Here is a 17,563-nt window from a genome sequence, read left to right as displayed (position 1 = left end):
CAACGTCGAACAGCGCCTTTCCTGATTGGACAGCCGCTGAGGAACCCACGCTCTGATTGGTAGGAAGACTGCAAGTGAGGGGCTGTTAAAATACACCAGTCGCGGATACGAGACAGAGGACGCGGATTTAAAATGACCATAAACATTGGATTTACAGCCTTTAAGGAAACGGCATGTTAGACTATTTACGTAAGAAAGAACATGTTGACAGAATAGAGTTCGTGGCTTATAGAGAACTTCAATTGACTGTTATATAGCACGGCACTGCTAATTTATAGTTATACGACTTTACCCGACAGTATTTAAGCGCGTGAGTTGCTGCAAAATGAGTCATTTGAGACACTTCGTGTGCAGCTGGCGCTTATTTCGCCACATTAAAGTACCACGTGTGAGCACAGCAGTTTGCTGCCATGGGAGTCCGAATAGTACTACCAAACGCAGCATGACTGTAATGCCCGCCTGGGTCATTGACAAATATGGAAGCAATGATGAGTTACGGTTCACCAGAAATGCCAGTTTCCCCGTCATCAACTACCCCAATGAGGTCATTGTCCGAGTGCATTCAGCGGGACTTAACCCGCTTGACGTCAGCATGAGAGGTGAGTGACAAGCCTGTGTGCATGTTGACAGTGCCATCAGATGTTAACCAGACCGACGCTCGCTGTGGTTCTATGTGGCTTCAAATGAATCACGCAGACCTTCTGTCACAGTCGGCTCCAAGTTAAACCGCTGTATGGGGGTGCTCTCTTGGCCTTGATTCCTCAGGTTACTCCGCAGGCCTCTTTGTAGTTATACAACGTATTCCACATAGTGCCAGTTCTCACACATTTCATCTGAAGCGTTGTCTAAGCAGGTGTTGACTGCATAAACCCACTTCCTGCCTCCTCAAAACCCTTTGACCAGATCGACTTTCTCCAAGATTTTAATATTTTTTTTAAAGATTTTAGATTTTAAATTCTTATGTTTGTTGCTCAGTGCCAGTTTGCAGACTAACTCCTATGTTACACTGTGAACCAGCATGTCGCCATTCTTCTTAATAGTACCGGCCATATCAATAGAACGGCAATTGTTTTTAGAAACTTTAGAATCTGATTTCTTTTTTGATTTACTTTTTAGTCATAGATTTTTTTTAGGTAAACATTGTAAATGATATTACAGTTTAAGATCCCCTCCAGCGTCTGAATGACTTTGTCCCAGTGTGTTTGAAGTTTTGAGCATGTTCAAAAAATGTGTGAGTGGTTGGCATTCATCTGCCCACACGCTCTCTAGCACGGCTGCTCTTTACCTAATTGTTTATATTTTGTGTGTGGTGTAATAAAAAAGCGGATTAAGTTCATCCAAACAAATTCCCCCCATTTTCTAGAACTAGTGGAAGTCTGTTGCGTTGTACACAAGGAATGCCAATCACAATTCGACAATTTGATGTTCAGTTTTACTTCCCATTTCAGTTTTACATATGGTGTGTTACTTCCGTTTTTGTTTTTCTAATCTACTGCACCATTTGGAGACCAACTTTGAGGGGGTTTGGTTGTAGGCACCTGTCAACGCTTCGATTACTTCATTACCTTCTGCTGATATTCCTTTTTTAATTTCTGTATTGTAGAAGTGTCTTAGCCGTAAATATATGAGAAGGTCCCTGTTTCCTAAATTAAATTCTATTTTGAGTTTTTCAAAAGTTTTAAAAGTTTTTCTCTATAAGTGTGCATACTGCAGTTAGTCCGCTTTCTCTCCAGTGAACAAAAGTACGATCTATCTGTCCAGGTCTAAACCTAGGGGTCATAGAGGGACAGATCAAAAGCTTACGGTCTCCTTCCAATTTGTATTTCTTGACTATCTCCTTCCAGATATCCAATGTTTAATCTAAAATGGAATTTTCTCCCTTTTTGTCAGCGTAATCTTTTCCTCCTGTCTGGCCTGGGGTTGAGATTGGCCCAGATTTCATTCAATATGTTTCCATCCAGCTTGATACTCCGGGGAGCATCAATAGACAATACATCTCAATTTGGCCACGTAAAAATATTCTCTGAGGTTTGGTAATGCTAGGCCTCTGTTCTGCTTGTCAGTTTGGAGTGTTTTAAGCTTGACCCTTGGCCTTGCTTCTGCCCAGATAAACCGGGATATCTGTTTGTTCCATGCTGTAAATTGAGATTCTGGGATTCTGACGAAGTGATCCGAAGAGGTATAGCAACCTTGGCAGTATGTTCATTTTCACCACCTCAATTCTTGAACTGAGATCTAATACTAGTGTCGACCATTTTGTTATATCTTTCTGTATCCTATCGTTTATTATATTGTAATTTGTTCATTTCCTGAGTAATTAACACTCCCAGATATTTTAATGATTTTGCTTCCCAAAGCAGTTTATATTTCTGCCTAGTTGCCTCACTTGGTGTGTAATTAAGAGAGAGCACTTGTGTTTTTGTGATGTTCAGTTTATAGCCTGACATCTGACCAAAATCTGATTTAACTTCACTGAAACTACTCTTACTAAAAGACCTTGAACTTGAGGAGTTTAGCTATGGATTTTTCACTTTCTTTTCAAACATTCTCCAGATCAAACAGTTGCAGATGATTTGCGAAAAAATAATCAGCAGATTAAAGTTGCCAGGTCTTGATCCAATGACTTGAACAGGAGAATGACTTTGGTGTCTCTGACATGATGTGCAATCTGAGGCTCTCTCCCCGCCAGGTGGCTACGGGGCTGCAAGCTTGTCTATAAAGAGAGACCCTCTGAACATCAAGCAATCCGGCAGCGAGTTCCCCCTCATCCTGGGGAGGGACGCGTCCGGGGTCATCATGGAGTGCGGCCTGGACGTGAAGCACTTCAGAGAGAGGGATGAGGTAAACAACGCAAAAAAGCAGCAGGCGGATTGAGAAAATTAGTTCAATTAAAAAATTTAAAAAATAAGCTTGATCCATTTTTTTCTGAGCAGAAATTATATTATTGAATGGTTTGAATCTATATTGTTGGCAACAGGTGGTTTAACATGGACAGACATGACATGGCATGCATATAGTGAGACACGCGTTACATTAAACAGAAGATAGGAGGTGAGGCTGTGCGGAATTTTTTTTGTCTGTCGTTTGTTGTACAGGTCATATTCTGGTGTGACCTGGTGTCACCAGCACTAAAGATAGAGTGACTCATTGTGCAACGTTGTACGTTTTCTTATTTTGATTTGATCCATCACTTCCCGCGGACTAAATGATTGTGAACTAACTATACAGCAATGTGGACACAGCTGTTTGGCTCTGTGGTTGATGAGTGTCTCCTCCAGGTGTGGGCGGCCATCCCACCGTGGAAGCAGGGCAGCTTGGCTGAGTTTGTGGTGCTGAGCGCCAACGAGGTATTGTTCTCTGATGTTGTTCTTGAGGTTTGCCTCCTTTCTCTGTGACAATAGAACATGAAGTTTCAGTCTGAACATTTGTTATGAAAGTACTTTGAAGTAATTTATAATGTAATGGTATTTATTGCATTAAAAAAATAAGCTGTTTTCTTGATGTGTGTTGTGCTGAGGTATCCCACAAACCAAAGTCACTAAGCCACGTAGAGGCAGCAGCCGTTCCCTATGTGGCAGCCACGGCCTGGTCGGCACTGGTCAACACCGGGGGGCTCTGTAAGGACAACTGTGCCAATAAACGGTGAGGACACACACACACAAACCTACACACACACACACACAAACCTACACACACACACACACCCCCAAGCCTGCTTCTGTGATGAGCCGGTGGGCAATGTGCTGCGGAACTTGAACCGAGATGGAAATGCAGTACAACATATACAAGAGCCCCATTAGAGACAAAACGGGGGGAGAATCTGTACAAAAATGGTGAAAAAAACGTCTGTGTCACATTCATAATCATGCATGTATGCTTCTCCTCCTTCCTCTCTCATTCCCACAGGATTTTGATCCTCGGCGGGTCCGGGGGAGTAGGAACGTTTGCTATACAGGTGAGTGATGACGATAAGGATGATCAAGCCCAATAGAGCCTGCTTTAGAAAACAAACATATCTTGCTACACGGATCATGAAATGCACATTGGTGTAATTGAAAATCTCTTTGGCCCGTCAGGTGTCAAACTGCCACACACTTTGCCTGGTGCCCTAAATACTGGAGCCCCTGTGACACAGACGTGACCCTTGACCTCATTATTTACATTCTGTGTGCTTCTCAAACAATCAGTTCGCCACAAATAACCTTAAACGTGTCCTTGTTTTGTAGTCAGACCTCAATGATGCAACAACAAAACAGCTGATACTCTCATTTGCGTCCAGATGCTGAAGGCTTGGGGAGCCCATGTGACCGTCACCTGCTCCGAGAATGCAGAGCTGTTTGTGAGGGGCTTGGGGGCGGACCACATGGTGGACTACACTGTCGGGCCCGTCGAGGAGCAGCTTGCTGCTCTGGAGAAGTGAGAAGAGTGTGTGTGTGTGTGTGTGTTTGTGTGTGTGTGTGGCTGTGTGTGTGGCAACCTGGTCGGCTCATTAGTTTGGGAACTCTTCAATTTTACTAACTCACTTAATCACACTCAGACTCAATCTCCCTCCCAATCACTTTTTGTATTACCTCACCTCCAAATTCACCATTTTGTTTACTTTGTCTTTAACACCCATTGACTTGACTCATGTAAGTATCTTTGCTTTTGTCTCTTGTTTTAACAAACCGTTCCCCTAACGCCCTCAAGATTCGACCTGATCCTGGATAATGTTGGGGGAGACATGGAGCGCTGGGCGCTGAATCTGCTTAAGCCTTGGTGTGGCGCCAAGTTTGTCACCCTTGTCACACCGTTTCTTCAGAACACCGACAGGCTGGGCATTGCTGACGGCATGATGCAGAATGTCGCCACGGTGGCCACCAAAGCCCTCAAGGTAATAATGATGGAATAAAACTGACCTGCGTCTCTCGTATCCAGATATGATTTCACCGGATCACATTTACACCTGGTATTACTAAGTGTCTCAGTTTCCACGTTGAGGTCACATCTTCCTCCACCCATTCAATCAGCCTCTGTTGATTGCATTACGCAAGAATGCATGAATGCTACACATTGCTGCTAGTAGGTGTTGTAGGAATAGGAGTATTTATATTAAATTCATCAGAGTTGTCCTTGTTGGATTCCTTCCAGGAAAAAAATGTTCTATTCTATATTGCCAGTCTCTGCAAAAATATCACAACATCATCGGATGGCTCGTTTAGGCTGCGTTTACGTACACTACATGGCCAAATGTGTGTGGAGTTCCAAACAAAGTATGTGATGAAAGCAGATAACACCCATATGTAATTGCTGAACATCTCATTTCACAAATCAGCATTATTCTGCTGCTGTAACAGCCTTCGGCCCCCTTTGTTTCTGCTCACCAGCAGGGGGCGATTCCTCTGGTTGTATAGAAGTCTCTGAGAAAATGACTCTACTTCTCTTGATTTAGTCCCTTAGGGAACATTGTATGGAGTTTATGGTCTTAATCTCTAGATTCAAGTCTTCTTCAAGGAGCAGCTATAGCTCATAGTGACAGTGGTCATTCTGAAACCACAAGGTAGCCGGCTCGATCCCCATAGTTTGCATGTCGAAGTGTCTTTGAGCAAGACACCGGGTACATCCCGAGTCTCTAAATTGCAAAATGCAAATTTAAAATATTGATAAAAATTATCATATGGTTTTAAGTTGATTCAATGGTTTTAAACTACTACTTATATTAATAAAGTCACAGTTATCATCAGTGTCAGAGTGGAGATGATTTCTCTGTAGTCTGTTACCTGTTTAATAATGTTGATTTAGTAAATTTGGTCCATTAAGAGTCAAATAGACCATGAAACAGAATATGCTTTAGGGTCGACTTCCTGTTAATTGACAGGTCGCTTCCCTTACAAGAGCTGTGTTCGTCACTCCTCTGTATTCCAAATATGGTAAATTCTGTTCATTGGTTGCAAAAAAAACAACATGCCGATAATTCAAGATGACGACTGCAAAATCTGCAAACTCAAGGCTTCAAAATGTCCGTCCACAAACCAATGGATGAAGCACGATGACTACGTCAATTTATCATGTACAGACTCCGGTTGAGGCGGGAAGGGGCATTCTCCAAACTAATGTCACAAAGTTGGAAGTAACCTAAAATGTGTTTGATTGCTAGCATTAAGATTTCCTTTCACTGACACAAATGGGGCATCAACCTAACACTCATTGGGGAACGTAACAGTAGCATTCACATACCTTTGGCCATGTACTGCAAGTCTGAGAATCAATAATGCCTTTGCTCCTTTACATATGTGAGTTGCAGTATTAAGAAAACTAGAAAATGGAAAGAGCAGTCGTGATTAGAGAGTCACACAGTTTAGTGGTCTGATCTAAAAAAAATAAATAAAAAAACAGTCGACTTGAACTGTGTGAAGCCGCTTCCCTTCACGAAAGATCCGCTCATCAATAAACCACAGGCTTTGCGATATCTTTCCAGTCACCATGGCTACAATGCTTCTCAGTCTCCGTCGGCAGTGTGACGGCCTCTAACTTCATTAATGCTTTTGCAGAACACTAATGGTGTGTTATGGTCTCGACATATTTTGAACAGTGTCCTATTCTAAATATGTCGAGACCATAAAACACCATTACCACGTCTTTCCACTCAAGTGATAACCACATAATCCACAGTACACTGACTCGAGCATGTGTTCGGAGAGTCTGAACACCTCTACTTCCTTCTTGGTTCAAAGATTGGTTTCAGTTTAAGGCCAAATTTGAGTCCCTTGTTTATTAGTTGAGGTAAACCAGAGATATGTTATAATAATATAATGAGAGATTAGAGCACGATGCAATTTATTTCCATCCCATTAGGTAACAAGGAAACTACGCATTGACGTGTTTCTACCTAAAATGGGACGTGAGGCAGAGTTCAGTTTTTCCAAAGTGTCAGAAAGTTTCGAGTAGTATTGACGAATCATGTTTGAGCGGGCTTTGGGTGCATGCAGGTAAACTGCCCTCATGGAGAGCAAAAGAGGTGTACTGTGTTAGCCGAAATACAATCTCAGAACCCACTGGCTATCGTCTGATGTTATTTAGCTTTTGAATTACTTTAGAATTAGCTCGTAAACCGACTTCTTTGGAAAAGGCCTGATCTTGCTCAACTCCAACGTTAAAACAATGTTTAGGTGCACAGAGAAGGACTTCTAGGCCCAGAATATTGTTTGTTGCCCTGAGGCTAAATCGTGATCAGGCCAATAGCCGGTGGGTTGAGAGATCGGACGGAGTGAGAATATTGGATTTATACTAATATTCGTTAAGTGATCATATGTGTTGTGTTTTGCCACTATACAAGTACAACCTCACAGAGCCCCTGAACTTATTTTGAAGTACTCATGAACTGAAAACTTAAGAAAAGGAGTGTGGATGAGAATTGTAAATCCGGGACAGCTCCAGAGAAACTTGTCCTTTTTTCTAGCCAAAAAAAGAGTTCAGTGACGAAACCCAAAGGGATTTGCAAGGATTGCAATCTTAGTAGCAGCTGAATGTTTTAATTCTGTTATCCTCTTTCACTGGCCACTAAATGTATTCACATCATTTCTAGCATGTAAAGAAAGTGTAGACTTCCTTCTGCTTCAGATCCGAAAAAGCAAGATTAAATAACATTAATAAAGACGACCCTGAGACTCATCTGACAAGTACACTGGTTAGGGAAGGGGTCGGCAACTCTAGCTCTTTAGCCTATCTGTCGAGGCTCCTTGAGGGTTTGGCCAAAAAAAGAAACGTTTGTTTTTTTGTTTTTTTTAAGCCCAGTGGAAACATCTTTCAAAAGGAATTCTTTTTATCTTGCAGTTTGAGGTGATATTGGGTCACTGAAAATACAAATAAATGTTTGAATATTTCTTTAACTAAATTATGCATCACATCCTGTTACGTTTGCTTTCACTGCCAACGATAGATATGCGTTTAAAATGAAAAACTCAGATGGACAATTATCGAATTTGCTACCTTGTGGTTACAGGGCGAACACTTTATCACATTAGCACATTAGCCAAAAATAGAGACAGTATTGAAGTTTCTTGGTGATTTTAATGGCCTTTCAATGTAGCAGACACGTGACTATTTTCCGTCTCCTCTTCAAAAGAGTTTAATAGTTACAAACAGGTAAAATAGCAATACAATGTCAAAAATTGTCTTTATTTTTGTTCTATAATTTCATAACAAACTATAGTTTTTTGTATATATAAAATGACTATCTAAAACTTCAGAAGCTCCATTACATTCCAAAAAAGGGCAAAATGGCTCTTTGGATATGAAAGGTTGCTGACCCCTGAGCTAGAGCTACAGACCAATTAGTTATTACTATTAATGTATTCGTTACAACAGAAAGTAAACAATTCCTACTGCTTGGAAGTTAAGGGTCATTTATACTTGGGTTTTACACAGAGACGCAAGCACGCAAGACACACGTCGCCCAAAATTTCTGACTATCCGACAAAGGTATGCAAGCCGTTCACAGCCCACAAGACTGTGATTGGTCTGCTAACCGCATCCTTTCTGAGTCTTGCATTTCCGGTTCCATAGCTTAATATCGCCATTTTTAAAAGCCATAGGAGAAACACGAACAATGGATCCCATTTGAAGAACGTTTGGCTGAAGAGGTCCGTAAATATCAGCATTTATATAACCCGTCTTTGACAGAGTAAAGGGACACGCAGATGGTGATAAATTCCTTGAGGGTGATATCTGTAATTGTCGGTGTGCAGGTCGACTCTAAATGGTCGTTGCGCCACCTACTGTTCTGGCGTATGGAAAAGGCACGAGAACCGTAAACCAAAACGAGTCCTTCGATGCAACTGCATGGCAGGTGTATTTGCAAGAGTGTATATCGCCCTTAAGAAGAGTAGAATAAGTGGTAAGAAGAGGTTTGGGATGCGTAAATTCAAGATGTCTCACAGTAACGTGATTGTTAAAGGAGCCTGTCCTCCACCTGGGCTACTGAGGTGTTTTTCCCTCCGGATTTGGATTGGCTGACGTGCTATTGTTCTGCCTCAATCACGTTGCATTCCCCTGATTTTCTTTTAAGGATCCACGGACAGGTTGCATGGTACAATATGTATTTATTCTATCCCAGGCCTAGTACAACATGACAGGTTCCCTTGATGCCCACAATTAGTCAGTGTTGTAAATGTGGTCAAAACCCTGTGCCCTTTGGTGTCCAACACCAGCCAATCGTGTTCTAATTGCATATATAGGAGCACAACAGTGTACATATCTAGTAGAATAATATGTTCCCATTTGGCTCCTACAATGATCAATTCAACACGACTTCAGACCTATAATTGAGACCTGTAATTGAGAACAACAGTGAAGTGTCTGCCATGCATACAGCAGACACATTTTAATTGCCCACCTTTTCTCTGTTTTCTTGTAGCACCTTGTCAAAGGCGTTCACTACCGTTGGGGCTTCTTTGTCGCTAGCGGTCCTGCCTTGGATGAAATAAGCGAAATGGTGGATGCAGGACAGGTACAGTATCAGAAGTATTAACTATTTAGGGGCTGGCAGTGAACTGACATTAGTTAGTGTGTCACCACCTGCACATCAAGAGATACATTGGGCTCTTTGGCTTGAAGCATCAGTTTCGGACCCCGTGTCATGCCTTTTCTTGGGCTTTATTAAATAGCTGTGGCCATCACACAGCAGCGGGCTCGACGCTCGCTTCTCCAGATTGAGAGGCAGGTTGATCTGCAATGTCCTCACTTGGCACGGCACCATTAAACCCTCCCCCCCCCCTTGTTCTTTAGATCTTCTGGTGTGGCATTATGCTCCTACAGTCACCCCCATTAACCATATGCTTGCACAGCAAATAGCTGTTTAACAAGGATTCCACGTTTTTCGCCTCAACCGAGTGGTATCTGGCCATTTAGATTAGATAGTTAGATTAATGTCTCACATTTCACCAATGAGAGGAATTTAATTCCTTAATCTTTGGTACAACCCAAAAAAAAAGATTCTAGTGAAGCAGCCCTGGTTAGAAACACTAATGTTCACATTCACCAAACACAAAGTCTACAAGTTTTCATTGGAGCTACTCTCTGCTGAAGGAGTTGTGCCTTCCACAAAGGATTGCCGATTCTGTGGTGTGATGGATTACATTGTGATATAGTATGCACTTAAACTGGGATTTTCACACTCTAAACTGATAAATCTGTCGTCAGTTAATTTGTATCATTGACAGTTGGGCTGCGCGATTAATCAAATTTTAATCGCAATCACGATTTTGTCTGCCATGATTAAATGAGCATGATCGTCCGAGATATTGAGGTTTAAAATGCTACTCTGCCACACATCAAATCAAGCGCTGCTGTGTTCACACCGAATGCGGCACGAATTTGACACGCGACCAGATTCAATGTAAAATCAATGCAAAGACGCGCCGTTTCTTTTCGTCGGGCGGCGCTTTAGACGCGTTTGAGGTGGCGTGAACAGCCCGTTTGACGCGGGGCGAAATGAGCGTTTTGACGCGGCGCAAATTCGCGTGGGTTCAAATATCCCAACTCCGGCGAAAAAATCGCGTGTCATAGCCGCGTCAGCCGATCAGCGTTGAGAAGCTCCGTCGCTGATTCAAACTGCTGACTAACCCCCGAAAGAAGCGCTGATAGCGGCCGTCATTCAGACGCTCTTCTGGGACTACGGATAAAAAATACAGAGCCACCAACTCTCACGCTTTCACCGTGTGACACACGCTTTTTCATGTTTTCACACGCTCACACGCCACACAACCAATATCTCACGCCAAAAAAAGTCTAGGGCGCGTTCGTTAGTTTTCAAACTCCCCGACGATAGATGGTGCTATGGAGCGCATCTGTAAACCTATTCGCTGCATAGACACCCTGTTTACCTCACACACTGGGGGACCGCCGGCAGAGAGGAGCAGAGAGACGGAGGTATCGGGAGGTATCGGGGCTCGCACGCATTGAACGTGACTCACGCCAAGGTTTTTTGAAAAGTTGGCAGCTCTGAAAATATGAACCCAGACACCATGGAGTTTGATTTTCACACTATGTGTAGTTTACACAACAAGTATAAAGCAGAAGTAGTGGTTATTTCTATGGTGGATGGAGGAAACAGTAACGTAACACCAGACGTAGTTCCTGGAATTGGTGAAATTCACGGAGCTGTGTGCGGTTACAGATGGTGCGTTCGGTGGAAGCAGGAGGCGGGATGACAGTTTGGATTATTTGAAAAGGGTCATTTATTATCACACTACCATTTAATTATCACGGCAAACAGTTATGCTGAACTCTAAGTAAAGTACAAAAAATGCGAGGTAAACAAATACTTTCTGTTTCCTCTTCTGAGCCTATGCAGGTCACCTGGAAAATGATCCAAAGATCTGTACCAAACACCCAGTCATAATGAACGAATCATTACTGTTTAGCTGCCTACCAGTGCTGAGCTTATGCCGATTCGCTCATCAGATGAACAAATTGTGACTCTGTCTTCGGATCAATGTTTCGTTCTTTTGCCAACCAACTCTTCGGATCAATGATTCGTTCTTCTGCCGGTTATGAGTCTCCGGCAGAAGAACGAATCATTGATCCAAAGACACGGTCAGATCCGTTTGCCACGTGACCTGCATAGGCTCAGTACTAGGAAACAGAAATGATTCGTTCATTTCCCGACCCGGTCTTTGTATGAGTCTTTGGATCCTTTTTCACGTGACCTGCATTCAACAAATCATTTCTGTTTCCTTGGTTGAGCCTATGCAAGTCCTCATGCGCGACCACGAGAACATGAACAAATCTTTTTTTGAGAAGACTCATTACTCTTGAGTGCTTGTAAGGACTCTTCATTTTGAACGAATTGTTCACGAACGACACATGACTACTTGGTGAATGTCACCGACTCCATGAACTGCGTCTGTCTTATCGCTGTAAAACTAGTGATGTGAATCAAGAAAAAGTCACATACACAGAGTGCCTAGAGTTATTTGCGCCACATCGCAACACAACTAATTGATTTAACCACCTCAAAAACCACCATAAACTACTGTATGACCAATGTCTGAGGGTTAACGCTACCGCACTGAATCTCCGTCCATGTGCAACGTCAACACAAGACAAACATAACCACGACCCTGCATAGCACGGCAGCATATCCATCCACCTCCCAAAGGGATGTCACAGCTGTCGAGTATTTTTATTTTTGGTAAACATTGAATTCATATTTTGCACTTTATTTTGGGTAAATATTTTATTCATGTTTTGCACTTTATTTTTTTAAACTTTTTTTATATCATGATACAAATATGTGTACGTTTGAATATTAGCCAGAATGTAACACAATAATTGAAGTAGAAGAAATGTTCTTGTTCATTTAAATGATAAAGTACAATAAAAAAGATGTTCCTAAAATTATTTAATAATCATGGTAAATAATTGTGATCTCAATATTGATCAAAATAATCGTGATTATGATTTGAGCCATAATCGAGCATCCCTAATTGACAGCATCATCTGAAAACGGCTTCCCTCACTGATATTGTAATGCACAATAGTTAAGAATGGAATTGACCTCTGTTTGACCTCTCTGTGCTCTGTACCAGATTCGGGCTGTGGTGGAGGACACTTTCAGTTTTTCCCAGGTTCCTCAGGCCTTTGAGAAGATGGAGAAAGGTCACGCTCGTGGAAAGACTGTGGTGCAGATCAGCAAAGAAGGAGATGACTCATAGCACTGACTGTACATCTTTATGCACTTGTGGAAGAATTCAACTCATTTGAATGCAAGGTTTTCACTTATTGGATCCATGGTTGCAAACAAGGTACCAGAACAAGGTCACTGCTTCTAGTGTGTGGGGTTTGTCACTAGAAATGTGTGTAAGATGCTTTTGAATTTTGATTTTTTTTTTTTACTGGCTTAAAAATATATATTATTGATATATGTTGTTGATTATTGACAGTGATTGAATTATCACAGAATTGTCATCAGATTATTTTATTTTTTAAGAGCAATTAGTAAAGCTTGACCGTGTATTAAAACATTATTCTTACACACCCAGTTCCAGTTTATTAGGTAGAACTAGCTTAAACTAATTATAATAAAACCACCGACCTGAGTGTAAGTGTCATGTGACACTTACAAATATCAAACATATCAATAACAACTTGTACATCTCCTCTCCTAGGAAAATGTCTTGATGGAAATTATTAAGAAAAGGAATTCTTTAATAAAATCTAGTTTTCAACTCTGCCCAGCCTGAAACGTCGTTTAAGAGTATAAAAATTAATAAATGCAATTTTTAGGCAGTATAGTGAAAAAACAGCAGGAATTCATGAAAATATCAAACAACTTATAAGTCTCGTGTCCGAAGAAAATTTGTTGATTAAAATTTTTTTTTTTAATTAATTCTTTAAGAAAATCAAGTTTTCAACTCTGTTCATCCTTAAACGTCGTTTTAAATGACCCGCGTACATCACCAAGCTCCTGGCCCCTGTCCCTGGAGTCAAAATGATCCACGTTTCTCACCGAGCCTTCAGCCTCGTCTCCTGGGTCAAAATGATCCGAGTTTTTCACCGAGCCCTTGCCGTCGCCCTGGGGTCAAAAAGACCCTCAAGTTTAAGCGAGGCCTCGTCCCTGGGTCAAAATGACCCGCGTTCATCACCGAGCTCCTGCCCCCCATCCTTGGGTCAAAATGACACGCGTTTCTCACCGAGCCCTCGACCTGTGTCAAAACGACTTGCGTTTATCACCGAGCTCCTGGCCCCGTCCCTGGGTCAAAATGACCCGTGTTTTACCGAGCTCCTGGCGTCGTCCTCTGGGCCATCGCCCTGGGGTGAAAAAGACCCTCGAGTTTGAGCGAGCCCTCGGCCTCGTCCCTTGGGTCAAAATGACCCGCGTTTTTTCCACCGAGCTCCTGGTCTCGTCCTTGGGTCAAACGACCCGAGTTTTTCATCGAGCACTCGCTGTCGCCCTGGGGGTCAAAAAGACCCTTGAGTTTGAGCGAGCCTTTGGCCTCGTCCCTGGGTCAAAACGACCCCGCGTTTATCACGGAGCTCCTGGCCTCGTCCTTTGGTCGAAATGACCCGCGCTTATCACCGAGGGGGAGGGAAGGTAAGGGAAGATAAATGTTGAGATTTAGCATACGTTGTATTACAAGTATCATGTAGGCCAAATGTCAACTTTTGGCATATGTTGTATTACAAGTCGGTATGCCAAATGTAAAAAAAAAAAATGACAAGACTGTTGCATTTTATTGTTTTTTTTTATTTAGTCATCACCGCCAGTGTTACAAGCAACGACACAGAACGCACACACACACACCTACACACACCCACACACACCCACACACACCTACACACACCCACACACACCCACACACACCCACACACACCCACACACACACACACACACACACACACACACACACACACACACACACACACACACACAAAAGTGTCCGACACAGGATCATGGTTTAAAATGCAGACGACCGACATAGCGTTCGAGCTCCCCCGCAAGCTCTTTCATTCGGTAGCACTGCAAGCTGTGGTTCTGGGGCGTGTGCCCGCACACGTAACACCACGGACGCGCTTCCAGCGTTACGTATATCCCGTCCGTCAGTGTCGGCGTAGCGAGATCCCAATGGGCCTACCTTCAGGTAGGCGCACTCTCCCTGGGTGTAGTAGGCGTGCTGATTCAGAAACGTGTCGCCAGGCACCCAGCTCGAGACTATCAGGTCGCACTCGGCGCACTGGTGAGCGTCTCACGGCCCCGTGCGATCCATGGAGCCCGGCTCGCCCAAATGGGCGTACCGATAAACTGATTTGGTCGCCGCGGCGCCCGCCCCCCGGGCGAATGCGGAATCGTCAAAGGCCTCGTCTTGGCCTCCCCCCCTCGATCGATCGACGCCGTCGGACGCGAATCTCCACCCTCTCAGGAGCGGTGGCGACGCTTGGTCCGCCCTCTGTGAAAACATCACCCATCGCCTTGCTTCTCGAGCGGGAGCGGAGTCGTCCCAGGCCGGCACGGTCGTGGCCAGAGCCCATTCGATCGGCCTGGACGGGGTCGCGTTCCAGCCGTTCGATCCACTCTCCGCTTTGCGAGACAACGTCGCGCCGGCCCAAAGCTTTCACGGTCGGACTCGGCAGGCCGTCGGGGAATCGCCTCCGGCCAGTACATTCTTGCCGCCGTCGTCCGCGGCTCGCAGCCAGTAGAAGAGCCCGGCCGCGTCCCGGTCAAAGCACGGATCAGGGCCGGCTGCCTCGCGTCTTTCGTTTCTACGAAAAATGTCGGCGTAGGGCGCGGCTTCGTCGTTTTCCACCGCGGTGACGCCCGACACGCTCGGCGGCGGCGGTGCGGCGGCGGTGCGGCGGCGGTGGCGTCTGCTTTCCGAACTGCCGTTGGGCCATTGGGGAATCGTCGCGGGCCGGCGTGTTCTCGCCTCCGTTCGCGGAAGACATGTCTGACGTGTTCCAGCTGTGATCGAGGGTCACTCGTCTTTTATTTATCCAAACGATATTGCCTCCGCCCACGAGCCTGCACCTCGCGTCGCCTTCTCAACGAAGAAGAGAAATCCGAACAAGTGCATGATCAGTCATCTTCAGAAGAAGAAGAGAAAGAGGAGGAGGAGGAGGAGGAAGAGGCCGACAGAGAGGACGACCCCCGAGGCGAAAGACAGACCTTCCCGTCAAAAAGCGGAGAAATATTGTGGTCCTCGACGACGTACGAGCGAGAGGAGCGCGCATTGCCGAACGCTACGCTGGGGCCCACCGCGCGGGGCGACGTCAGCGATCGCCCGGACGCCAAGCCCGTCATCGTCCTCGACTACAACCGCAACAAGCGCGGCGTGGACAACCTCAACAAGGTGACCGGGACGTACAGCTGCCGGAGGATGACCTCACGCTGGCCCCTGGTCATCTTCCACAACGTCCTTTACGTGTCCGCCTACAACGCCTTGGTCGTGTGGACGAGCAAGCGGAACAAGAGGAGGGTGTTTCTCAAGCGGCTGGGAAGGGCTTTTTTGGCTCTGTTCATGGTGAGACAGGAGCGTCTGCCCTGCACGGAGGCGTCCGCCGCCGTCTTGAAAGCCGTGCGAAGGTGGGGCCGGACGAGTGACGGGCCCGAGAACGCGGCGCTCGCCCAGGCCTCTCGAGGCTCCTCAGGCACCGCTGCGCCTCGCCGCGCGGGGCTGCGAGTAAGCGGAAGAGGTGTCAGATCGGCCCACCCGAAAAGGACTGTAAAACTTACACCATGTGCAACGGTGTTATGAATGAGAGTAAATCCTCCCCTTAATGTTGTTCACCTCCCTGCCTGAGGGGGGTGCTATGATGTGTTGCTGGTCTCTTTTCCTTGCAGGTGATTGGACGGAGAGGAACCCTGTGGTGGCCTGCGCTCTCTCTCCAGCTCCCAACCAGGCCATGCTGCACAGCAATGATTTGTGGGTGGTGGGGTTACAACGAGTGTCGGTAGGGGCGAGAAACCCTTTTTGTTTCATCCTGTTTTCTCTTGTTTTTCAATAGGGAGTTAGGTAAGTGCTTTGTACTTTCTTTTGGTTCGGTTATGATCTAGGGAAGGCAGCTGACTTGCATAGATTGTTTTGTTTGTTATTTTGGGCCGGGCTAACCCTGAAGAATTGTTGACACCTGAACAAAATAAACATCATTGTTCATGACTCTGCAGCATTGGTCCTCATTTGGGAAATGGGGAGACCCGACGTCGTGCTACGCTCTGGCACTCCTAGGGCGGGCATAACAAACGGGTGCAACAAGTACATCTGCAAGGGCTGCTTGCTGGCGTACTGCCCGACGTGTGCGACATAAACCGGCTGTGGGAGGGTGGGGGGGTGGTCACGTGACATCACTTCGTATAACTGCAGATTGTAAAGCCATTTAAAAAAATGTATTTCTTATTCTGAGCTATTCAAAATAAACTGAATTGATTCAAATTGAAATTAGCTGTCACGCGTTGTTATGTGCGAATAAGGACACGATAAAAGGGGTGTACGTATACGCTGTATTTATATACAATTTATTTACATCTGCGTAATCCCGTAGTCGGCCTTGTTGGTGTGCTTGCGCTAATCGAAGGCTCTTTAGCAAAGACAGATTGACCCCACAGGACACGGGGTTTACGAGGAATGAGTGAGGACCACACCAGGGTAAAGAAAATCTAGTTTTCAACTCTGTTCAACCTGAAAAGTCGTTTAAGCGCATACAAATGAGGAAATGAAGCTTCCAGGCAGTATAGTGATTAAAACATCAGGTATTCATGAACATATCAAACAACTTGTAAGTCTGGAGTCCTGAGACATTTTCTTGATGGAACTTTAAAAAAAAAAGAATTCTTTAAGAAAATCTAGTTTTCAACTCTGTTCAACCCGAGACGTCGTTAAAGCGCATAAAAATGAGGAAATGAAGCTTTCAGGCGGAATCGTAATGAAACCATCAGGTATTCATTAAAATAGCATACAACCTATAGAACTGGTGTTTTGAGACTCTTTCTTGATGGAAATTACAAAAAAATGAAGTCTTTTAGAAAATCAAGTTTTCGACAGTGTTCAGCCTAAAACGTCGTTTAAGAGCATAACGATGAGGAAATACA

The 17,563-nt window shown here is 44.5% G+C and overlaps 1 protein-coding gene across 3 annotated transcripts; it reads left to right on the top strand.

Moving 5' to 3' along the window:
• Nucleotides 1-54: 54 nt before the first annotated feature.
• rtn4ip1 (reticulon 4 interacting protein 1) lies at nucleotides 55-14,316 on the top strand. Of its 3 annotated transcripts, XM_068581047.1 has the most exons (10): nucleotides 55-599; nucleotides 2,108-2,179; nucleotides 2,690-2,841; nucleotides 3,279-3,347; nucleotides 3,518-3,642; nucleotides 3,907-3,955; nucleotides 4,280-4,416; nucleotides 4,690-4,873; nucleotides 9,395-9,487; nucleotides 12,570-14,316. In XM_068581047.1, the coding sequence occupies exons 1-10, from the start codon at nucleotides 326-328 to the stop codon at nucleotides 12,693-12,695; spliced, it is 1,281 nt and encodes a 426-aa protein (XP_068437148.1). In that variant the 5' UTR covers nucleotides 55-325; the 3' UTR covers nucleotides 12,696-14,316. The 3 variants fall into 3 exon arrangements, with proteins under 3 accessions (XP_068437148.1, XP_068437150.1, XP_068437149.1); XM_068581049.1 differs by lacking the exon at nucleotides 2,108-2,179 and having other exon boundaries at nucleotides 55-189; XM_068581048.1 differs by lacking the exon at nucleotides 2,108-2,179.
• The last annotated feature ends 3,247 nt before the right edge of the window (nucleotides 14,317-17,563 follow it).

The sequence above is a fragment of the Clinocottus analis genome, unplaced genomic scaffold (genome assembly GCF_023055335.1).
Source record: "Clinocottus analis isolate CAN_PGR_092001 unplaced genomic scaffold, fCliAna1.0.p SCAF_17, whole genome shotgun sequence".
Lineage (NCBI taxonomy): Eukaryota > Metazoa > Chordata > Actinopteri > Perciformes > Cottidae > Clinocottus > Clinocottus analis.
This window is presented reverse-complemented; position numbering and strand designations above follow the sequence as displayed.

Excerpts from the sequence above, each read along its gene's own strand:
- rtn4ip1 (XM_068581047.1), top strand. The coding sequence starts at position 326 with ATGAGTCATTTGAGACACTTCGTGTGCAGCTGGCGCTTATTTCGCCAC. Across the intron at positions 600-2,107 it reads GCTTGACGTCAGCATGAGAG|ATAAACCGGGATATCTGTTT; the intron begins GTGAGTGACAAG and ends GCTTCTGCCCAG. Across the intron at positions 3,643-3,906 it reads GACAACTGTGCCAATAAACG|GATTTTGATCCTCGGCGGGT; the intron begins GTGAGGACACAC and ends TCATTCCCACAG.